Source organism: Gouania willdenowi, chromosome 1 (assembly GCF_900634775.1).
Source record: "Gouania willdenowi chromosome 1, fGouWil2.1, whole genome shotgun sequence".
Lineage (NCBI taxonomy): Eukaryota > Metazoa > Chordata > Actinopteri > Blenniiformes > Gobiesocidae > Gouania > Gouania willdenowi.
This window is the reverse complement of record NC_041044.1, coordinates 11,523,226-11,548,756: the sequence shown is the minus strand read 5'-3', so window position 1 is coordinate 11,548,756 and position 25,531 is coordinate 11,523,226. Positions and strand designations below refer to the sequence as shown.

Genomic DNA, 25,531 nt, shown 5'->3' with positions numbered 1-25,531 from the left:
TCATGTTAATGACAGGTGTCATATAATAATGACACCGTAACGTCAGCCTTATGTATAAAACTTCAAGTATGTATTACCAAGCAACTCAATTACAGTAACGCGAGTACTTGTAATTTGTTACATTGAGCCAAAAAGTAGTAGTTACAATATAAAGTGGTTGAGTGTAGAATTACAGCTCTGTATGTTAGACCTAATTCTAAACAACCTTGGAGAATGTCTTCCCATCAAGATAATTACAAGAATTTGTGGGACAATGAAAATATTAGTGTTATTACAATTTGTAATACCTTTGTCCTGCAAGTGACAATTGAAGAATGGCCTTGCTGAACATTGAGCATGAAAAATAGATACACATTTGTATTTTTGCACTCAAATTACTTTACTACTGCTTTAAAATGTGATCACAATTTCAACTTTTTTCAAAAAAGGTCAAACTTTTTTTTAAACAAATTTTAATGACATTTTGTTGGGATGAGGATCCTGATTGTTTTGTATTCTTCAATTTGAGCTTCAGGTTGTGCAGGAGTGTCAAACTACAGCTGGATATGATTAGAAACAACGGACATCATCTGTGTTGGGATGTCTGGGTCTTTTGAACAGGACAAAGCTATAGTTTACAACAATCACCTGATAACGGACGTTAAGTCTCTGATTTTGACCATCCTCTGTGTTTACCACATCTTGATCCTACTGAGAATATTTGGAAGAAGTTATTTACAAAGAAATATTGGTTCAACACTTGCAACCAATTTAAAAGTGCCCAGGAGGTAAATGCAGCTTGATCACAATTCTCAATAAATTGCCTTTAATTATTTTGTACCAAGGCAATGCATGAAAATGTGTATTACAGTTTTAGTGTGAGGTTTGGTAAACAGTGTGCTTTACCTAATTTGTGTACCAGTGTTTACTTAACTCATCTGTCTTCATTCCTTTTTAGCCTAATTAATGTTTAAAAAAATCAGTAACACTTTCTTATGTTAATATCCATATTGATGTAAAACAAACATTATTATTTTAAAGGCTATTCCCTTACCCTTTACATTCAACCATATAAGTTAATGGAACATTCTGCAAGTTATTGTGGAAGCATGGAGTTGTTGTCTTTGTTGTTAAAAGGTTTCTCGTTCTAACAATATCAACAGAGACAGCTGTATTATGAGATCACTGTTCACTGCTTCCTAGTTTTTATTTATTCATTTATTTTTTAGAAATGTGTACAGTAAGCATTATTTCAAATTATTATTTTTTAATTACACTGAGTGTCAGTATAAGCAGGAGGATAATTTTTTTGACTATAGATTATTGTGACTAGCTTTAAGATAAATTAACACTTTCTTTGGAATTCAAATCAAAGGGCATTCATAAGAATTGAGTAAATGTCATGCTCGTTCTTCAAAACAAAACTTACTCATCCAGGCCTGCACAAACATTGCTGTGTGCACTTTATTATTATATATTTTTTATTTTGTTAAAAAAATAGGTCAATTTAATTATTATTATTATTGTTGTTGTTGCTGTTGTTGTCGTTGTTGCGGTTGTTGTTATTATCAATATTATCAGGTATTATTGTTATTATTATCAATTTTATTTTGGTGGAGATGCCCACCGGAAGTTCACATAAGCTAGCAGCTCAAGTCACAAAGGTGGTCATCATATTGAACCATTTATAACTTAATTGTGAGTTGGTTGGACACGAATGGGAGACGTTATTTAAAACAAGTGGCCGTGAATATGAGGGATAAGTAAATATTTCGCCTGATGGTCGTTGTGAACTTAAGCGGAGCGGCTACTTTTCCTACCTGAGTGATATCGATGCTGAGGTTGGTCCTAATATCTTTTGTGTGTGTGTGGTTTAGCATTAGCTAGCTGGGGTAGCTGCTGTGATTTAGAGCAAAGCTAACACTAGCAGCGGACCAGCTTCATATTGCTCTTCATGAAGACGTAAAGGTGGACTGTTGAGCTAATGCTGCCTGTCATTGGCTGCAGCTTCAGGGGCTAATGGTGCAAGTGAAGGCCATGTCAGAGGCTAGCTAGCTCCGATGTCCAGGCAGAGGTGGAGGTGATGGCTGACAGCGGTGCTGTAGTCCACTGCCTCCACCTCACAGCCGAGCAGTCTCGCGAAGAGGGCGAACGTCTCCACCCTGCAGCAGTATTCTGGTAATCCAATCCAAGCAACGCTTTTTACTTTAGGATCCACTAACAGGTCTTTACCTGTGTCAGCAAGAGACTGGGCTGGATGAAGCTGAATTTGAAACTGGAGCTACATGAACCATGATGTGCATAAAATGAATACTCCTCAATCCACTGTAAGCAACACAGATATTTACTCTGATGTTGCACTGCGAGTTTTACAATCAGTACTGTATTATGCAGCGTGTCCTTCACCAGGTTTAACAGGCCCAGTTGGGTTCACCCTGCTCCCCCTCACAACAAAGCATCTGCTGAGGTGTCCTTGAGCAGGATAGGGGATGCCATCCCTACAGCTAGGTGCTGGTTGTAGGCTGATGTTCTGCCTGAGATCCTTCCAGAATTTTTTTTCTGTTTAAACTTAGAAAATAAACACTCACAATTATGTAAACTCATTCCTGTAGAGCAGTGATTCCCAAACTGGGGTACGTGTGTACACCTCTTAGGAGGTACACAGAAACATGTCAGTTTATTTTTTTTAACATTATGGATTTTTTTGAATTATTATTATTATTATTATTTTTACATGTTAACATACTTTTTTCCTCATCCAACAATAATAATGTGTGAGTCAACTCTTTAAAATACACCAAAAGGTGAAGTTCAAATTCTAAAGCGAGCAAAACATCAGAAATAAATGAATAAAAAAAGCCTAAATTTAAGAATAATGTTGGACGAGACGCAGGAAAGAGTTACACAAGCCTGCAGACACAAATAAATAATGTATAACATGAGCTAACCGGGTACTTTTGAGATAAGAAACAAAGGCTAAAGGGTACATACTTCTGTAGACATTCTGAGAAATGACTGCTGTGAGATGTCATTTTTACATGGGCTTTAGATTTTAAATAAAAGCCTTACTAAATTCAGTTCCAGGCAAAAGTTTCTTTAAAAAAAATAAATAAATAAAATGTATGTGTTTCCAGGTTTTTACCTTCTGATCATCACTTTGTCACAAAGATAATCCAATTAAAGTGCCTTTAATTGATGACATTTTCTCGTCATCAATTTTTAATTTCTATTCAGTATTACGTCTAATACAATGGTTTTTAACCTTGGTCCGATCGAACCCAGGGGTTTGTTGAGTCACTCTCGGGGTCAAGAAACACACACAAAATATTCCATTAAAAACCAGTTGTTTTGAAGATAAATTATGAAAATAATGTTAACTTTTATTTAAAATATTAATTTATAAAAACTAAAAACGTTTGGAACGAAGCAAAAAAAAATCATCCCATGCGTACGTGAGTGATAAGAACTAAGAACCACTGCTCTAAAAAAAAAAAAAACTACTGGAACTGTTTAATTAAGCTCTAGAACTAGGTTTAAATGTGCAAACTGTGCAGAAACTTAGGGCTTTAACAGTGGGGCTAAACTCATGGTGTTCTATGTGTAATGCAGCTATTCTACCCACTGCTCCACCATCCTGCCCCCTTACGAGCTTGGTGCACTGAGCATTTGGAAGATCCTGCTCATGTTCATGCTAAACTAGAGCAAATGCAGGAATTTCTATTCCCATTGTTGCTATGTTACTTTTTCTGTGAGTCAAACGTGCTCTCTGGCAGATTTGATTTCTCTTACTGTGAACCTTGATTGTAGTATGAAAATAATTGAAGTAAAAGTTTTTTTAAAACATACATTTTAATTTTTTTAAAAAACCTGAAAGGGTCACAGATTAGTCAGTTCTCGTAGTGAATGATCCTGAGAGCCCGAGTAAGAAACAAACCTTGTATTTCTAAGTTTTGCACTGACTTGTGATGCTGTGATACAGTTGTGTGCGAAAGTCAGGGCACCCCTTTAAAAACAGCATATTTTATATATTTAAAAAGTTATATTCATATTTACTGTCTCTCTGGTATATGGGAAAAAAAGACAATATTGTCAGGAAACATTAATGCATAGTTACATTTTATTTTATAAATTGAACAAAATTACAAAAATGAAAAACATAATTTTGGCATGTGCAAAAGTTGGGGCACCCTACAGCATCAGTACCTTCAGTACTTAGTAACACCCCCTCTGGCAGATATCACAGCTTGTAAACGCTTCTTATAGCCAATAACAAGTCTCTGGATTCTATTATTTGGGATTTTTCCCCATTCTTCCTTGCAAAAGGCTTCCAGTTCTGCAATATTCCTAGGATGTCTTGCATGCACAGCTCTTTTAAGATCTACCCACAGATTTTCGATAATGTTTAAGTCGGGAGACTGTGAAGGCCATTCCAAAACCTTCAGCTTGCGTTTCTTGAAGTAGTCCATGGTGGATTTGGAGGTATGTTTAGGATCATTATCCTGTTGTAGAAGCCATCCTCTTTTCAGCTTTAGCTTTTTTACAGATGCTGTGATATTTGCCTCCAGAATTTGCTGGTATTTAATTGAATCCATTCATCCCTCCACCCGAGCAATGTTTCCTGTCCCACTGGCTGCAACACAACCCCAAAGCATGATGGATCCACCCCCATATTTAACAGTTGGCAACGTGTTCTTTTCATGAAATGCTGCTCCTTTTTTTCTCCAAACATACCTTTGCTTATTGTGGCCAAAGAGTTCTATTTTAACTTCATCAGTCCACAGCACTTGTTTCCAAAAGTCATCAGGCTTCTGTAGATGTTCTGTTGCATATTTTTGACGTTGTATTTTATGATGAGGTCGTAGATAAGGTTTTTTTCCACAGACTCTTCCATGAAGGTCTTGTTTGTGCAAGTATCGGCGCACAGTGGAAGGGTTCACCACCACTCCTGAGTCTGCTAAATCTTCCTGGAGGTCTTTTGAAGTCAAATGTGGTTTTTGGTTTACCTTTCTGACCAGACTACGAGCTGTTCTCTCCGAGAGTTTCCTTGGTGGTCCAGATCTCTTCTTGACCTCCACAGTTCCCTTCACCTGCCATCTCTTAATTATGCCTCGCACTGTGGAAACTGCAAGCTGAAGGTTTTGGAATGGCCTTCACAGTCTCCCGACTTAAACATTATCGAAAATCTGTGGGTAGATCTTAAAAGAGCTGTGCATGCAAGACGTCTTAGGAATATTGCAGAACTGGAAGCCTTTTGCAAGGAAGAATGGGGAAAAATCCCAAATAATAGAATCCAGAGACTTGTTGTTGGCTATAAGAAGCGTTTACAAGCTGTGATATCTGCCAGAGGGGGTGTTACTAAGTACTGAAGGTACTGATGCTGAAGGGTGCCCCAACTTTTGCACATGCCAAAATTATGTTTTTCATTTTTGTAATTTTGTTCAATTTATAAAATAAAATGTAACTATGCATTAATGTTTCCTGACAATATTGTCTTTTTTTTCCCATATACCAGAGAGACAGTAAATATGAATATAACTTTTTAAATATATAAAATATGCTGTTTTTAAAGGGGTGCCCTGACTTTCGCACACAACTGTATATGCTCCTTTGTTTTCACCCTTTATATTGCATTATTTATTACATTTTATTTCACTACAGTACAATGAATTATGTGTTTGTTTCCTTGCTGTCTGCCATTTATAATCATATCTTTAGTGCTCTGCTCAGTATGGAGATCAGCGTGCACATGCCTCCCTCAGGCTAAACATATCTTTGATTAATTAGAAAATGAATATCTGATGTTCTGAAACCCAAAGTCCAAACTCTGACTTTGTCCACCACAGGATAAGCTTAAACTCTGGCTTATTTTCAGGATATGTTGATGAGCCCTTTCTGGGAAGATGGCCCAGATTGTTGTGGACATTAAAAGCTGCTTAAGTGTTAATTCTACATTTGTGTTTTCCCTTTGGTGATGCGTTGGGTAATACGTTTGATTCTGATAGTAATTTTTCCATATGTAGCTAATTGCTAAAGATTTTTACTTTCTTTTCATGCCTAATTCCTCTGCAGGGTTGGACATTTGAGAGATGGGCTCTGAAAACCCAGAAGACTTCGGACCGCCAGGGATTCTTGCTGAGGATGACCAGCAAGAAATAGGAGGTCTGATAAACTCTGATGGTGAAGAGGTGGATTTATCAGATCTCAGTGAGTAAATACAAATGATGGTTAATCATTGTGACAAAATGTTATCCATCTATTTATTTGTTCGTCCTCCTGGCAAGCTGCTTATCCTGATATAGTTACAGCCAATTCAAAGCACAATTTTGGTTACAACCGCAATAGGTAGTCAGTTCACAGTTGGGCTAATATATAGACATTCAAAGAAATATTCACTCTTAACTCATTCAGTGTCAGCCATTTTCAGAATTTCTACCTCCCTCAGTGCCAGACGTTTTAGAGCTTTTGACACCAGATTCTGAAAGATTAAAGTCTCTACTTTCATCATAAAAAACATGTTTGTAGCTTGTTTAGTTCTTCCGTAATCAGCAGTTGAATAGAGCAAGTTTTACACAAATCGCCAGTTTCAGAGCAAAAAGCTGAGAAAACAGACTTTTTCTAAAAAAAAAATTCTGTCAGCGACTTTGAAGTAATTTTTTTTTTTGCTTTATTGAAAACTATAACATCTGAACATTAGTTTCTTTCTAAAAAAAAATCGCCATGAAAAAACGTAATTGGCGAGTTTTTTTGTCAATGGCACTGAGCGTTTGGATTTAAAATTACGATTTATCTTGTCAATGGCACTGAGTGAGTTAAGTAAGGCTGCACTAATCAAATTTTAAATTGTGATTAAAAATTTTGGCCTCCACGATTAAATTAACCTAATCGTCTGCGATTTTTACGTTTAGAATGCGGCCTCTGATGAATATAAAACTGGAGATTTAGGGGGGGGTTAAGTGGGGTGCTTGTGTTTAACGTGTTGACACGCCCCCATGAGTTGATTGACATAAGTACCTAATTAATTAATAGAATTAATATTGATTAGGTACATTAATTAATTAATGTATTAATCCAGCGGACACTCAAGCCAGAAAATGTTAGCAGGCTGCTGTTTCTTGCTCACAACCTGTATGCTTAAGCCTAATGTTCTTAACTTGTCTTTATATGCTGTAGTTGTTTTCAAGGAGTTGCACTATGTAACAGTGTATTTATATATATTTTTATATTCTAATTTTTAGGGATGCACCGAAATGAAAATGTGTGGCCGACGCCTAATAAAATATAAACGCTTGGCTGTATACCGAATGTCGAATGCGGTTGTTAAATTTTTCACTTGTTTTATTAATAGTAAATAAATAGCCTAGAATCCATTTTTAGACATGTTTTTTTTAAAATAAAGTAAATGTTTATTGAATATTTTGACAGTTTTTTAAATATTCCAGTAGCCTTTGCTTTTCAAATAAAGTACAGCAAAGTTTTTCATTTATATTAGGCCTTCATACAAAACAAAACATGCATTCCAAAAATAACTAAAGTGCATTTAAGTCGATAAACCCACAACTAGAGTTGTCACAATCCCAAAACGAGTAACCACGATAATATACCAGACAAAGTATCACGGTTCCGGGTAATATCGTGATACTGAAGCCTTTCTTAATTATTATTATTTTTATGAACTGCAATATATTTATACAAGTTAGAAATACTTATTTATTAGTTATAATGTTGTTTAGTGCATGATTAGAGTACACAAACAATATAAACAAACAATATAGTATAACCAATAAAAAACAAATAAATTAAGTTAGAATTTATATGGTTGAAATTTTAAAATAATCTTTCAGTTTCCTTTGCACATCAATTTATGTTTAACTAATAGAAATAATCAACTTAGGATAACAAATTTACTGTCTTTTTAAAAAAAAAAAAAAAAAAATACAATATACAATAATGCTTCTTCTTCAACATAATAAACCATAGAGGACAAAATACAATAATAGGAACTGATTCCCTGAGAAAACTTTATTTGTATGCATTTTCTGGCTGACGTCACAGGTGTTTTATGAGATTGGATGTGATCCCTCCTTTGGCTCCTATTGCTTGGTGGCAGCGCCTGCACAGTGGTGTTCCTATTGCTTTACCATCTCTGCCGCCTTTAAAGGTCCCAAATCATGCCATTTTTCACCCATCTCCATTTGTTCTAAGAACCCCAAAAACGTAGTATTTGAGCTTTATTTTCCCAAACTCGCCTGTTTTCCAGAGTTTTAGCCTCTGAAAAGTCACTTTCTGAGCAACTCTACACAAACTGATTTGCGGCATACTTATGCATATTCATGAGTGGGCGTGTCTATAGACGGGACACTGACTTTCATCTCCCCGCACTGTGACGTAAGGCCAGAGGACGGGCCGGAGGCGCAGCATCTCCAGCTCAGTGCCGCGTCAAATTCATCATCAAATTGGAGCGAGGTGTTTGGGCTCGCCCTGCAGTAAGAAAGGAGCAAATCACCCTCTAACTAAAGATTGAGGGAATCAATGAAAAAAAAAAACACTATGGGCATGTGTATGAAGCCCAAATAGCACTTTGATGATGTTTAAACCACAGAAAAGTTGATTTAGCTTAACATGAGGCTTTTAAAGCCAAAATAATTCCAATTTAATGACGCCGCCACGGCAGACTCCCCACTCGGGCCCGGTGGTTCTGCCATGATTAGTGTGTTGTTTCGCGTTTGTGACTGTAAGCTGTGCACGCGTCCGGGCGAGACAGACCTTTAGCTTGTTGTTTGTTTTGAGGCGAATTTCTATCGAAGCGGAGCTGTCTTCATGGATTTAGTTCTTTCCGCCGGCAGAAACACATGAACAGTCAATCAGCTAACAGCGGCGCGCGGACCCAGCATGCAGAAACAGCCTATCATACCTCTGGACTTCACCAGTTGCAGGCAAACAGCCAATCATTCAGCAGCTGTGTAGTTCGGTTGCAGTAGTTGCCATGCTGGTTTGTTTTCAAGTGAGTAGCGGTGAGCAGTGAGCTTAGACAGTGCAGTGAGAAGCCAGGAGGAGAGTAGAGGCGGCGGCTATGTAGCGGAAACTGGCACCAGTAGTATAGTATAGTAATCCACGGTAGTACCGTCGTGTAGGATTGGCTTGCCTGGTCCGCTCTACTTTGTTTTCCTGTATACAATGACCCAAACGAGACCAAATTTCCAGGGAAACGAAAGCTAGAGCGGTTAAAACACTCCAGGATTCGCCAGTGTAAACGCTTATTTGTCTTTGACCCATGATAGTGTGAACACTGAACAAGTGCAAACCCTATTTAGTTCTAAGCAATTTAAGTGCAGTGTTTTTCTGATTAATGAATGATGCTTTCACATCCACAAGGACAAGTGGTAATATTTACATGAGCGTTTTGTAGTAAATAAAACGCTCGATATATGGACTTTTTTCAAGATTGGCCAAACAAAAACAAAAACATTTTCTTTTTTTTTGACCATCACCAGCTCTCCCTAAGGAAGGGTGAGAAACATTTTATTGGGAGAATATGAAAAAAAGGGCAGTGTTACACCTAAGTGAGGGGGAAGGGAACAGGGAGGAGAGACTCAAGGTAGGAAATGGAAAGGGTGGGAAAGAGTTCATTATTTTACAGTGAGAGTGAGATGTGATGTTGTAGTGGTACATGTGAAGCTTAGGTATAATGGTGGTGGCTGTGAACAGAGGGAAGGATTGAGTGGTTAAACCGTTTTAGGTATTTAGTTTAAACCGACTACTTGCACATTGTATATTGTTGTCATGCTTTACTGCTACTGACCCGTCCTGTACTTTTTGTTTTACTTGGTTGTGTACGGGTACATTTAATAATAAATTATGTTAATTCATGTTATTGATAAATTGTTATCAATAAATGTTAAGAGTTCTATTGGTGTATTTAATTGAATTTCTAATATATAAATGTATATGTTGTATATGTATGTATAGTGTTTCAATTGTCTTTCATAATCAATGTGCTTTAAAAACAAAGTATATCAACTTCCAAAATCGGCTTTAGATATCGGCTGAATTTTTTTTTTTTTAATTGGCATCGGCCTTTGAAAATTCTATATTGGTCGACCTCTACTAAAACAAACCTACATTTAGTTGATCATTTTTATTTCTGCTTTGTGTTTTCACAGGAGTGGATGCTGTTTCTGGCCCCTTACTAGCTGGAACTCCCTCAAAGGTGTCGGATAACAATGAGTTTGAAAAGCTAGCATCTTTCCACAGCTGCTCTGTTTGTGGCAAAGACTTTCCTTATGCTTCCAAGCTTCAACGACACCTACGCACACACTCAGGAGAAAGGCCTTTTCCCTGCTCCATGTGTGAGAAAAGGTTTCCAGAGAAGGGGCTTCTTATGATTCATGAGAGGGTTCACACTGGGGAAAAGCCCTTCCCGTGCACTTTTTGTGAGAAGAGGTTTGCCAGTCAGGGGGAGCTGCGGCTACATCGCAGGACGCACACCGGGGAGAGGCCGTATCATTGCTCTATCTGTCTCAAAAGTTTCTCTCGTCACTGGCATTTGAAAACACACTTGGATGCGATGCACTCTGAAGTGGTGGCGGGCTTCATCAGGAAAAAATTCCCTTGTTCGGACTGTGACAAGAGCTGTAATTCAGCAGCTGAACTGAGAGACCATCAGAGGACTCATACCGGTGAAAGACCCTTCCAGTGCTCCTTTTGTGACAAACGCTTTGCCTTGTCTGGTACACTGGTGAGGCACGAGCGTCTCCACACCGGCATCACGCCATACCACTGCTCCGATTGCGGAAAGACGTTCTCACAACAGTGGACCCTGACAACCCACATGCGCACACATACGGGCGAGAAACCGTACAGCTGCACACACTGTGATAAGTCATTTGTAGCTCCTGGAGAGCTTCGAAGGCACATGCGCATTCACACTGGAGAGAAGCCGTACACCTGTGCCAACTGTGGGAAGCACTTTTCATTAGCAGGAACACTGAGAAACCACAAACGATCGTGCACACAGAACGAAAATGATGCATCTACAAAGCTGATGGATGGGCAAAACCAAGCTGCAGGAGGAGAATCATCCCAGCAGAAGGTGTCAAACAACATCAGCTCTGAGGTATGGAATATATGCAAATAAGGCTCCCAACGCAAAACTGGTTTAGGCAGTGAAGTCGCCAACATTATGTTGACCCATCCCGTCATCATCAGGGTTCTCGCCAGCGCTGTCATTATGATCCCCTACGGTGCGGTGTTGCCCCCTACGGTGTGTTTGGATCAGCGTAGGGGGGCTTTTCTGTTGTTGTGTTTTTTTTTTTAAATGGTACCGTCGTAATAATTCTCTCTTTGACTTCCAGGCGTGGCCATGTTCTTTAAACTTTCTTTTTAATCTGCAAAACCGATAAACAAATGCATCAGCCAGGGTTGGAGTCAATTATAATTCTGAACGTGTAATTAATAATTAATTACAATTATGGTGTAATTACAATTGTAATTGTAAAAATCTGTTGCCTTTGTAATGATAATTAAATTGTAATTGAGTTCAGATAATTTACTTTGTAATTATAATTGCCATGAAAATACTACAAAAATTGTCAATTCTAATTTAACACAAAACTGTTACAGTTCTATGTACAATTCTACACATATGTAGTTAACATAGATATGATAGTTATTTGTGTTTAGTGTATTTGTTTTTAGCTGAGTCGGGACCCGTTTTCATTAGAGATGCTAACAGGAAGCTAACACAAGAGGAAGGTTAACTTTTATTAGATTATTTATTTCAGGCTCAGTAATTGTGATTAATTGTAATTGAACTTTAGTAATTGAGAACAAAATTGTAATTGAGTTTCTGAGGATAAAAAATGGTGTAATTTAATTGTAATTGGAAAAAATGCTGGTATCTGTAATCGTAATTGAATTGTATTTGAAAACTTAATTGTAACTGAAAAATGGAATTGACCCCAACCCTGATCTCAGCCGCACCATCTATTTAATCCAGGCAATTTGCTCAGATGCTCCTGTCTTTACCTGAGGACCCCGAGGACCCTTGCAGACACTTGGCTTCCACCGATGCTGCCTGTGTGATTCTTCGCTTGGTAACCATAATCACCGTCCAATATAAACAGTGCTTCAACCAGACATAGCGTGTACATGAAGCTGCTCATCATGTTTATAACTCGCAACGGATCATTCTACATGCTCACGCACGGCTGTGAATACTGTCGGGTTGAAACGGGTTCAGGCTTAAAGAAACATCAGCTTCATTTGGGTATATGCCAATGGGAATAATTCACAGGAAAATCTAAAATCCCAATCTTTTATCTAGGATTTGTCTGCTTGTGTTACTTATTTTTAAAATGCGCAATTTAAATTCAAAGAACTTTTTTATCTATCATAATTGATTAATAAATGACAACCTAGACTATTTTTTAAAAATTAACCCTGACTTGTTTCCAAAGTCATCCAATTTAGAATGGTCACATTGTTTCCGGCTAACCAGCTTCTTCCCCAGAGCTGTGGTCTCAACCCCTTTCCTGTCCCCCACCCCCACATTAATGTAGTACAGACACACCTTCCACTATTTCAGTAGTTATGATTCAGGCATCTCTTTTAGATGCTGTTCATTTGATATGCTTGAAGTTGATTCAAAGTCTGCCTTTAAATAAAACGAGTTAGTTTATTATTAGTTATTGTTAATAATTTTTATACTATTCTTATTTTATATATGTTTCTGTGTCTTTGCACCGCTGATTGGAGGAAATTATTATTTACAGTACATCATATTTCTATGCATAGCTCTGTACAATAAGAAATGCTTTTTGTCTTTCGGCAGTAGATCATTGATGTCATTTGCCATTCATTTATAATGTTCATGTACAGGTGTTGGTTGATATTGGAGGTTAAAAGATACCTCATTAGCTTTAAAGTCTTGTCAAAAAATGATTTTGATGATAAACAGTTCCTATTTTGCACTTGCAGGTGTCGGTCATCCAGAGTTTGCCAAAGGAAGCTGAGCCTTGCTCTCCATGGGTTCCAAACTGTATCACGGCTGCTATTTGTAAGAAAAATCTGAAAAAAGCAAGGAAACGTTCACGGAAAGCTGCATCCAAACTGCTAATGAATGTAAGAGTGAAGGAAGAGGATGAGGAAGAACCGTTTGGTAAAGTATACATTTTGAATTATACATTTAAAAAATTTTTGGAAAACACATACTTGGAGCTTTTACAGATTTACATCTGATCTGCAAAGGACAAGTTACTTCACATCCTCTTGTTACTCATTGTAAATCTTTAAATCTGTAAGTCTATTTTTCACCGAGTTGTGTGCTTTGTAGAGCAGGGGTCACCAACATGATGCCCGCGAGCACCAGGTAGCCCTCATGGACCATGTGAGGGGCCCTCAGGAGCTCTAGTTACCAATGAGCTTCATCTACAACAGGGGTGGCCAATCCTGGTCCTCAAGAGCCACTATCCAGCATATTTTAGATGTTTCCCTCTTCCAACACACCTGATTCAAATGATTAACTCATCAAGCTCTGCAGAAGCCTGATAACGATCCTGGTCATTTCAATCAGGTGTGTTGGAAGAGGGAAACATCTAAACATGCTGGATAGTGGCTCTTGAGGACCAGGATTGGCCACCTCTGATCTACAATCTGATTTAGTTTGCAGGATTCAAACTGACTAAAATAAATACAGATGACAGATGTAGTTAGTACTTAGTAAAGTAAAATACTGCTGCACCTGAGTTTTAGTATTAAACTAACCATCTTTAAATGTTTATTTTAACTGAAACATTGTGACAAATGTTTTTAAGTCCTGCAGATTTGGTGTATGGTCAGTGGTATATTCTGTATCAGTGGTTCCCAAACAGTGTGATGTGGCACACTGGTGTGCCGTGGGATTTGGTGACAACCATACTGTTAAGGTGATCTGTCCGAGTGCTCTGAGTGCATAATTCTGGGTGCATGTGCCGCTCTAAACGAATGCCGGCACAGGCTCATACTGCTCCGTGTGAGCACATGATTCTCCGTGGAGCACCGAAAGGTGAGCGCAATCACACTGATGAGAAAGTCACCCTATAAATGGCCTTTGGCTGCGCTCAACTGAGCTGAGAACCGCAGAAACGTGCACTGCACAATACACATGGGAAAAGGACTGAAACCAAAGGGTTACTGGTGAGCTCATAATGACTGGACCGTTATAATATGAAATCATTGTATAATTAATTTGCTCAATTAATTTGCTGGGTTAATTAAGTTGTTTATATGAGAAGAGGAAAATAGTAAAAAAAATTGCTTAAAACTTTATGTATTTAAGGGCTAAAATAAGTTAGTATTTAAAATATAGCAAATTTATCTTTAATAAATTTCAGCGTGAAAATATTTTATTTATGAATGGAAATAATATAATATAAAAGTATTTCTGTTGAGAAAATGTTAAATTAAAATTGAAATTATAATATCTATAATTGATATAAACATAAGGAAAATGGTTTCAGGTTATAAAAGTAGACCTAGTTTTATGTTTGGTTAATGCCTAATTTTACAGATTACTTACCTGCATTGATTTAGTAAAAAAAAAGTTTAAAATATACTTTTATCAAATTAAATGTACTTACCTGAAATTGTGTTTATTTGTACTTACCTTATATTGTTAGATGAAAAAGTATGAACTTATTTGCATTGTGTTTTATGTTTAAAGGTTTTTCACCAAGTGAAATCCTGAGTCTGGTTAAGTCCTTCCTTTTTCAGGTGTGAGAAGACATGACATTATAAAGACACGTGACACATACATTATTATTGCAATATACGACTACACAAAATAATTATATTTTTATTTACTACTTTGTATGCACTCATTTCATAATACAGAGGTCAACTCTATACCTAATAAAAATTAACAATTCTTTAAAAAGAAAAAAACAAGACTGTGACAAAGGTTGTAGGACAACGTTAAAACAGAGAAACAGCGAGAGGGAAATTGGAGCTTTTTCTTGTACGATCGCCTGTGAAATTGTACATGATTTGAGTGATAACACGTGTTATAAAGGCTATTTTGCACAATAAGTTTGCCTTCAGATTTTTACTTGTCCTTTGGTGTGTCTTGGACACACAAAGTTTGGGAACCACTGATCTATATAATATAAAATATATATCTATGAGATAGATTTTTAAAATTGATTTTTTTTTTTTTTTAAATGGCACAATTTTAACATTTTATAAATGTTACATGTTATACGATTAGTTAAACGTTGTTTGTTAGTAGCTAGAAAAATAGGAAGATGATAATGTTCAATGAAATGTATAATGAAAATGATGCAATTGCATAAATGAGGAGAAATAAAGTGTTTAATGTTAAAACGTAAACATTTCCTACCTTTTTCAGTTACTGCTAGCCTTCCTTAATACCCTCTGATTAAAGTGAAACCGTGAACATTTCGTGTTTAAAAAGTGCTTTTCAACTGGTACCCCTTTGGATTTGTCAGTACCTATGAAGTAGCTCACAGTTTCAGAAGCCTGACAGTACCCAACGTGTCGGGTGGGGTTCGGACAGATATGTGGGTTCGGTCCCATAGTGTCCTTGCCAGGAGCAGTGAACACAACTTCACTTGACCATCGAGCAGGAGGACAGTCATGAAGCCATACACCGTTGATGCAATTCTTTTTTCTGCACAAGAACATGGATTATCCTTCGCTTTGATACCTGGATTATATAAATAGATCCTCTGCGTCTCTTGCTTGCACTGCACACCCGTTTGTGTTTGACATTCTTTTGTTGCCCCATGCGCTGTTCTGTTCATTTGACAACGTTTTTTGGTTAAGACATTAAGTGTAGGAGTAGATGTTGCTCTTTACCTTTGCTTGACAGTTTCGGCGATGTCTCGCCTTCCTCAGAAGCGTCTCACTGACAGCGTGTGACATCTCCTCTTATACTTAATGTCTGGAAATAATAACCAAAACACATCTACAGTAGTAAAAAGACATGATGAACGATTTTGAGCTATTAAGAGTTGTTTGTTTATAAAATTGGGACTAGAATAGAAGCCTTTATTGTCATTGCATAAAAACAATGAAGTTGCACATGCCCCTTCTAACAGCATTCAACTACACTCTCAAAAACTTAAAACCAAACAGACAAAATCATCATAAAAAGCAACCTAAGTACGGTAAAAGTCTGTCAGAATAAAAAGTTAATCAGTGCATGATTATAAAATACTAAAAAATTGATTAATTTAAAAAGACACAATATTTCATTTCCCATATATTGGTGGTAATGCTGCCTAACGCCCAATGTGAGCCGGAGATGGGCACCGGCAGATCCATGCGGCCCTGAAATAGGACAAAACGGGTATGAAAAGGGTTGGATGGATGGTTGTAATGCTGGTGTCTATTGTGTGTGTGTGTTGATCATTTAGAGAGTGGATGACTTTTGTAGCCTGGCGATAACCACTAAAACAAACGTAAATGTGTAATTTTGTATGAGGAAAAAATTAGATTTTAACTGTCTGTTTTGGGTCGGGCTCGGATAAATTATCTTAAAGCCTGTCAGGTTCGGACAAAGAAATCTGCACCGTAGTGCTGTGCTGTGTGTTTCATACTGATTAAAATGTAGTTCAAGAGCTTTTTGTTGACCAGACTGTAATTATCAGGCATTTTTCTGAAAAGAATTTAAAATAAGTCTGTAATATATCATGAAATAATAAAATGTACATATTAAAAAAAAAAAAAAAAAAAACTGTATCAATATGTATTTTTCCTTTTGATATTGTGTTTTCCCCTGTAGAAGAGCCTATTGGATATAAATCAAATGCTAAGGATGATGTTCTAGCAGAGGAAGTAGCTGAGCAACATCAGAAGGGCAGAACTGATGGAAGGATCGAGGCCAAAGAAGAAGGAGTAGAGCCTGTCAATGGTAAGGAAGATTCAAATACAGCTTGAAACTTACTGCGTCAGCATTAATGTGTAGTATGGGTCGGGCGATGCACGACAATCACAATACGATAAATGATAATGGGCTCACAATAACGAAATTAAAAATGTTTTTGAAAAGGGAAAAAAGACATATCATGCTAAATCCACTTTTTTAGCCCTTAAATGCATTTTGTTGTATATTTAGAGTGTTTAGAAGTACAGACAAGTTCAAATTAGTCTCTTCAGGTGCTCCGTTGATATCTTTATATTCTGTTTTGGTCATATTTTTCAATCTGTTTCAATTTTTCGATTCTCTATTACATTTTCTGAATAATGTCACAGTATTTGCAGCGGAACTGCCAAATTAGGACATCGACTCCAGGCCCAACACTTCGAGCAATCCGCCATTTATATTTCACGTTTTTATTTTGTAGTCCAAGTCCAAGGATGCAGAGGACAAGTAAAAATGTTCGGTTGTTGGATGTAGTAACCCACACGCTTCATTACACCGTCTCCCAGCATCAGAACCTTTTTGAAGAGCCTGGTTGAGTTTTATTTTTCACGGAAATGTACCCACATCTGTGGGTAAGGTCATTTTTGTGTGCGCGAAGCACTTCAAGGATGACTGCTTCAGCAACCTCCGCCAGTATAAAGAAGGATTTGCCGAAAGACTTCATCTGATTGAGGGTTCAATTCCTTCTATCTTTGGAGACGACGGACAGAGCACTTTGGTAAGCTGTAAATAACGCTAAAAAGTGTGATAAGACGTCCCTGTCATTGTTTTGTTAGCATTGGCAGTTGCACTGTCTTCATATGTTAGCGCTGTGTGCTCGTTTTAGATCCTTGATGATATGGCCTACGTGATTTAATTTAAGTCTAAAGTTGTCATTAGTCATTTCATTTTGCCGTTTTTGTCTCCGAAAAGACTATTAAAATGCATTTCGTGACATTAGCTTGGCGCTAGCGTTAGCTCGGTGCTTGTGTTAGCTCACTTGTTAGGGTTCTGCAGGTTCATCATCTTCATTTTCATCTCGCTCCGCGGGTCCGACTCTGGCTCGAACATGTAAGGCTGGATGGACAAGTCTAACGTTGTTGACATTTTGTAAATAAAAAGTTTCTGCGCTGCTACATAATCGTATCTCTTCTATCAAACTACAAAAATGGCCGAACAGGGTGGAGTTGAACTGAGTGTCACCTCTGCAACCTGAAGAGGGGGCGGGGTATGAAGTGTCTCATTTGCATTTAAAGAGACCGCACCAAAACGAGTTGCTCTCAGAAGCACATCAGAAAAGGGGTAGAAAATGGGCCTGTGGAGCTATAATAATGAGGAATTCAGACCCAAGCATTGCAGTTCCGCTTTATATAGACCACAACCGTATGATTTATATTTTAAAAAGGAAGGACTTAAATGCATGATATGTCTCCTTTAAAGGTATTGTGGACGATGTTTAGAAAAGAAACGCCCTCTCATGTTTTTGAAAAAAATGCGCATGCGCAACACGCCTACGTGTGTGGGAGAGAACGTGCATGAGCCCAGTCTTCCTCGTGCGCAGCTGTTTACAAGTTGGTGTGGACATCGGTCATACAACCTTACTAACCAAAAGATTTACACTTTTCCCACTATATCAGACTCACCACCGGTAAGTGAAAATCCATTTTCAAAGGACCCAGTGCGTACTCGGCACGAGCACGTACGACGGCCTTACGTAGACATGATTGACAATTAGGAGGACCAATTGTCTTGATGATCCACCCGAGTTAAACATCGTCCACAATTCCTTTAAGCCTACAGGTGAACGTTTTAAAATCTGATATGGTCTTGAATTCCGTTGGTAATGGATTCCACAGCTTGGCACCTTTGTAGATAAAGGCAGACTGACCATATTAAGTCTTGTCGTGTGGGATCTGACAGTTATGATTGATGGAAGCTCTGGTGACTCTGTTATGGCTGTTTTGTCTTTGGATAAAATAACTGAGTGGTAAAGGTGCTAGGTTATTTATACATTTGAAGGTTAGTTTGAGAAAGCACAGGTTGCTAAAGCTTTCAAACCTTAGCAACTTGTGCTGCTCCAGATTAATGCAGTAATGGCAGCGGATTGGTTTTTTGGCCATAATTATTATTGCTTGATTGTAAAGTGAGCCTCACGCTGTATTGCAGTATGATATGTGTGAGAATATCATAGCATGCATGTACAGGAAGGCGGCCTGGGTTGGAATGTAATGTTTGATTAATTTGAAACAATTTAGGATGTTTTGTATTGTTTGATATTTTCTTAATATGTTTGCCAAATTTTAGCTGTGGGTCAAGAACCAATTCAATATATTTGAATTCTGTTACAGATTGAATGCTTTTATTTTGCAAATGTATTTGGAATGTCTTCCCTACATTTAGTTTTCTAATTGAAAAACACATTGATACTGTTTTGGCTAAATTCAGCCCCAACTGGTTATGGGTGAGCCACTCACTCACCTCAGCCATACATGCAGACAAGACATCTGCTGCCTGCTCAGGTGACTTAGCGGGTGCATAAAATACTGGATCGTCTGCATAGAGTTAGCAGTTGACACCTGGGCAGGTTAGGGGCAAGTCATTTATAGAGAGACGAAACAGCAATGGTCCCAGTATAGAGCCCTGAGGAATGTCCATTTGGATGTTTAAAAATGAAGAGTTGTCCTGGGCCACTTTAACACCCTGTTCTGAAGGTATGATGCAAACCAGCCCACTGCCTCAATGGAGATGTTAAAGGATGACATTTTAAGATATATAAACCATAACAATCTGTTGTGTAGTAGATTGTGTGGATTTTTTTTTTTTTCATATGACCAAAACTAATCTTGAATTGATTTATTTTTTAACACAAAGGGTTTCACTATTTTAATGAAGCTTACATTTTAATTAGGTTCATATATCTTTAAACTTTTAATTTCTGATCAGATTGTGCACTGAATGTTTAGAATATCAAACAAAAGCATAATTGTAGTTAATTATTTATTAAATATTCAGTGTAAAATACTGAATTTGGCTATATTTTCATGGAAAACATTACATTGCATTTTTGTTTTGCTTGTATGGTTTGCCTCAGTTTGCCATTGCTTAATTATCTAAAACTACCTAACTAACTTCAGGTTATTGGACAAATTAATGTTGCACAGTGTGAAATTTTAATAGTTTGAGTTTTGGAAAAAATGAACTGTTGGAGGAGAATATAAAACCATGCCATCTTAAAATTGCTTGAAATTGCATGAGAAAACAAAACAAAATGAGGAAAAAGTCAGCATTTCCTTCTATTACAAACTGGCTGAATTTTACTGTATCCAGGCTGTTCTGATCTCCGCTACATTTATGTCTGTCAGTTCAGCTCACGCAAGATTTTCCATCAGCCTCAGAGTCAAGGGTGTGTATGACAAAATTACTGATCAGAATGATTGAGTTGGAACTCGCTCGATTTAATGTAAACAGTTTCAGTGGTCCACCTTAACGGAAACTTCTATGGTTTAGTGTGACGGAGCTCAATTTTTTGGCAGCAAGAAGTTTGTAAAATCGTAAAATGGGAGATACTAAAACCTGGAAACATCCAGAAACATTTTGGAGCCATAGGCTACCGGAGACTGAGTAGTCTGCCCCGTACTACATGCACATGCTGTAATATCAAGTTTATAATTGTACCGGTTATTAGAGGTACTATCTTTACCAGGGAGCAAATATTTATTCCTGATTATTGTTTTTTGGTGTTTTATTAGGCTTTATTTACCGGCGAGTAGTTCCTACTGCTTATTTGCAAGCTTATAAATATTATTTTATTATTGTGCATAGTTCCTGTGATGAACATATACGTAGGCTACATCTGAATGAGGTAACCTTTTAAATAATAATAATTAAAAAATAAATAAATAATAAAAATACAACTGGTTTCCATGGCCATCCGAGCAGTAGCTAGAAGTAGCGCCTTATAGTCCAGATATTACAGTAATAACCATTTTGACATGTTTTCTATATAAAAAAAAATGCCTCTCATTGCCATTGCCATTTTTTTTTTTACTTTTCTTATGTGTGTATATATGTAATTGTTTTTGAAGGTGAAGAGGCAGATGGTGTTTCTGACTGTGAGGACAGCCCTCCAGCCTTCCCAGTGAAGAAAACATTGAACAACATATTGAGTAAGAGCTCTTACTGCTGTGGGCTCTGTGGAAGAGACTGTCACAAGATGTCTGCACTCCAGATACACCTGCGCATTCACTCTGGAGAAAAACCATACCAGTGCAACCTTTGTGGCAAGCAGTTCACTCAAAAAGGTCAGCTTAAAGGTCACCTCAAAGTACATACAGGCGAAAAACCCTTTTCCTGCCCAGACTGTGGAAAAAGCTTTGCCCATTCAGGGGCCATGAACCGACACCGACTCACACACACAGGGGAGAAACCATACCATTGTTCTGTGTGCGACAGAAGCTTCAACCAGTCCGGACGTCTCCGAGAACATGAGAAAATCCACCTAGGAGAGAAGTTTGAATGTCCTGTGTGTGGTAAGAGTTTTACACGAGCTTCAAGCCTTAAGAACCACATCAGACTTCACACAGGGGAGAGGCCGTACGGCTGTGAGATATGTGGGAGGGGCTTCAGCCGTTCACAAAGCTTGAGGCTCCATAAACGAAAGCACCAGCTAATTCAAACTGAGGAAGATTCTCCATTCGACGAGAGGAACGACTACTTTCAGAGTGACAGTAACTCCCCAATAAACATGTGCATAACGAACAAAAACGACTGATTATATATTTATTTATGTCCTAGTAGTAGTTATTTAAATGTCATGCAGTAAAATAAACAAATTAAGGGCAAAGAAAGACTTTTGTGTGTAGTGTTGAATTAAAATTTGGAGCCTTCCACATTAGTTTAGCTAAAGCACTATTAAATGTAAGGAAATACTTGGACACAAACAACGTAGGGTTATGAAAAAGGACTTGAGCAGTATTTGGAGCAAACAATTTGTGAAAACTGTTAATTATGTCTTCACTTTGAACGAGTGTTGGAAGCATTGAAATCTCGCCGTCACATTTAGTGTGTTAGAGTAAAACAAATAACTTCAATGAATGAGAAAGTTTGTGATTTCACTTTTTCCATGCAGTATTTTTCACTAAACAAGGTTTATGTTTTGTTTGTCTTTAAAAGTAGTAACTGACTTACTAATATGCTTGTTGACTTTTGAGCAATGTTGGAGTCAAGTGAAACCAAATTGTAGCCAGGCGACACACAATAACCTTAAGATCAATTTACTTGGGGGTCCATGTCTGTGTTGTGTTGTACTGAGAATAAATGTTTTTTCGAGTGCACAAACTGCTTCCTGAGGCTACTTCTTCACTTAAAAACTTGTCAGTTGGTGTTCTATTAGATGAAACTAACAGAAATGTCAAAACTGTGTTCTAATTGGAGCCGTCTTACCATGTCTGTCTACCTGGTGTCTTGTGATCTTGCTGTAAAACACATTTGATTTTGCAAATGGGCTGAACAACGAATGTTGATGCTGCTTTTAATTTATTACTATCTCAACTTGCTATTTATGTGGATATTTACTGTATAAGTAGTTTTTATTTAATTTTATTTTTTAATGAAATTTTTTTTCTGTGCCTTTCTAAAGGAAATATAAATCACTTGCTTACTTAAACTTTTTAATCCTCGGGCCTCTTTTTTACACTAGTGTTTTGGTGTGTAACTAAACATTTGGCACCAGCTGTATTGTGTTCTCAGGTATCTGCATTGCTGCTGTTAACAACAGTCTATATCAGTGGTTCGGTTTCCACACTTTTCCGAGTCCCGTACCCCTTCACACATTTAACCTGAAGCCATGTACCCCCTACTCTTAAAAAAAAACATAAAGATGGAATGTCATATATATTGTAGCCCTACAGTGGAATTTGTCTCTGAATTTTACCAGTTTCGGTTGAGGAATAATATCTAACAAAAAAGAAGAAGAATCTGTAAGCACACAATAAAACATCTTATTCAGAATATTATTTAATTAATTAGCCTACTGGCATTTTCTGTGAGGGGCACCTTTTTTGAAATAAGAAATGCATCAAACATTATTTGATTGAACATATGACAGTAATACAACATTCATCACCCTGAAACTGTGAAATAGAGAAGAGAAGGGTGAGGTTAGAACTGAGTTTGAGAGAGTCTGAGCCTTAAATCGTTCTCCATGCAAAGTCTTGTTCTGTGTTTTGTTTTCATGCTTGTCAAAGCTGAATAGTCCACTTACGCACAAGCACGTTTGGCTAGCGCAAAGCAATGTAGCTCTCGTCAGATTTGCGCTTTTTTTGATGGGATTGTTTTTCTGTCACTACTATAGGGCAGTCTTACAGAGGCCAATGTGTAATTTGTGGCAATGCATTGAACTGCTGCTCTATATTTTAGTTATTAATGTCACGCTGTTTTTCATTTTTGTTTACGTTCCCCCAATTAAATTTTGCATACCCCTAGAGGCACCTGTACCCCACTTTGTGAACCTCGGATCTATATGAAACACACTCACTTTACTATTTACATTTATTTGACAAGTCTGCAATAGTTTTGCTATTTACAACTTTAAGCTTGGCATCAGTCTGTTTGTTTTTAGGTACTTCTTTGACTTTGTTTGAAACACATCTTTTGTTTGATTGACAAGCTTCTTTTAAACATGACATAGGCCTGCTTGTCATTTCATATTTCAGACCTCTTTCTTTCCCCTAAATGATTTATCATTCCTTGACCAAGTTCCAAAAAGATCCTACTTTACATGACTTATGTTAGCAAGTGGAAATCAGTGCTTAGAATTTGATGCTAGTTTAGTTATTTAGTCTGACTAGAGCCGATCACTAGACAAGAGTCTTTCGTGACCCTAAAGTAATGACCTATTACAGAATAATTATTTATTTAATTTATATGTTTTCCAACAAATAATCTAATGGATGGATCATGTGCAGTACATTATCACTTTATCCACTGTAATCCCTATGGACCCAACCTGTGCAATAAATCATAATTTAAACAACAGGAACACACAGAACACCAGCTTCTAGCATTTTTCATGCAATGGATGATTTAAAAATAATATCCATACAGGTTATTTTAAAACTCTAAATGTGGATCAATTCACTTAGTTTTCAACTCTTGCAAATATGTCTGGTGGAAAGTGTTAAAAAGTCTCTTTTAAGATGCTCAGTAATACCTCTCTTACTGTATGGAACGTGATACATTAAATAATAAAAGTGCTGACAAATGTTTCAGAAGCTTGGTAAGAAGTCCTTAAAACATAAATATTTGAAGTTGGATCTAATAAAATCAATTATTTCCTTCCCAATAGTTACTGAAATGCCTTGAGAAATTGATTGCTTGTATCCTGTTTTGTGTTTCTTGAGATGAGTCGCTCAAAGTTAGTCTTTTTCTGACTGTTTTAGGCATATCATACCACAGAGTGAGAAATTATGATCAATCAGTTGGAACTACATTCTGGTAAAGGTCTCTCTATAGTTCAGACCGTGGAGAATTTCTGGTGATGCATATCCTTAAATGCTAACATGTAAAGATGGTATATTTGTCTTCATTTACATACAAAATGCATTAAAACAGACGTCCAGATTGTTCTCAGTTGTATTGGAATAAACATGCTAATAGTGGAAAACCTTCTGTTTGTCAGTCCAAACTATGAAAAAGGTCATGGTATAGAGTATAGTGAAAAAGTGTATTTGAGTTAATATCAAACACTTTAGTCAGGAAGTTGGTATTTGAACCACCCTTCATTTTTAGGAATCAGGTGTGGTAATTGCTTCTTCTCTTGCCCACTTTTCCTCAAAGTGCTCTAGTCATGTAATAAAGCTAAATAAGTTAATGCTAAGGCACAAATGTTGGTTCTGAAGGGCTGCTAACCTGCTTGTTTTATGTCAGTGTTGGGAGTATAAAAAAAGTTTTTCCTACTATTTTTTCCCTTAGGTTTTGCCAGAGCCGTTTAGAGAGAGTTGTGACACAGAAGTTTGAAATGCTTGACCATCACATAATTCATGTTGACTCAAATAGTTCCTGCAAGTTATTGGCGGGCAATTCGAATTCATTGATTCCGAGAGAAATAATGGGATTTTTGGCAAGTTATCGTCAATAACTGCATTGATTTACAATAATTATACAGTACACCGTCATATGTATGTGTATATACAATATATGGTAATAATAATCCACTAACATGCTTTAATGCACACGTTAATGGGTTTAGATACGCTGATATTAATAATAATATCCAATATGATTATTTAAACGTTTTCCCATTCAAAAGTGAATCACAAATTGTCTATTCCGCTCTAGCTCCATTGCGCTGCAATAGTCAACTGTTCAGTTCTGAGAACTATTGTGAAGCTCCATGAGCCGCCATTGCTACAACAGAAAAAAAGGTCCCATTGGCATGAACAGTGATTAATCAACTCTCTCTAAACGGCTCTGGGTTTTCGTTACATTAGAACATCTTCCCCAATCCCCTCTGTCCCCTCTGTCTACCATCCTCAAACCAATGGCTTGCATGTCCTTAACTGCATTTATCCAATGATTTTTCTTTTACGGTCTCTAGTAAATACAAAACCAAAGCATGTGAGTCTCGTCTTTCCCACTTACTCACCAGACTGT

At 37.3% G+C, this 25,531-nt stretch overlaps 1 protein-coding gene across 1 annotated transcript; it reads left to right on the top strand.

Moving 5' to 3' along the window:
- The first annotated feature begins 1,616 nt into the window (after positions 1-1,616).
- Positions 1,617-25,531, top strand: LOC114468935 (zinc finger protein 709-like). Its single transcript, XM_028456119.1, has 6 exons — positions 1,617-1,820; positions 6,049-6,183; positions 10,140-11,092; positions 12,955-13,135; positions 16,760-16,888; positions 20,965-25,531. Exons 2-6 carry the CDS (start codon positions 6,066-6,068, stop codon positions 21,648-21,650), a joined length of 2,067 nt encoding a protein of 688 aa, XP_028311920.1. The 5' UTR covers positions 1,617-1,820; positions 6,049-6,065; the 3' UTR covers positions 21,651-25,531.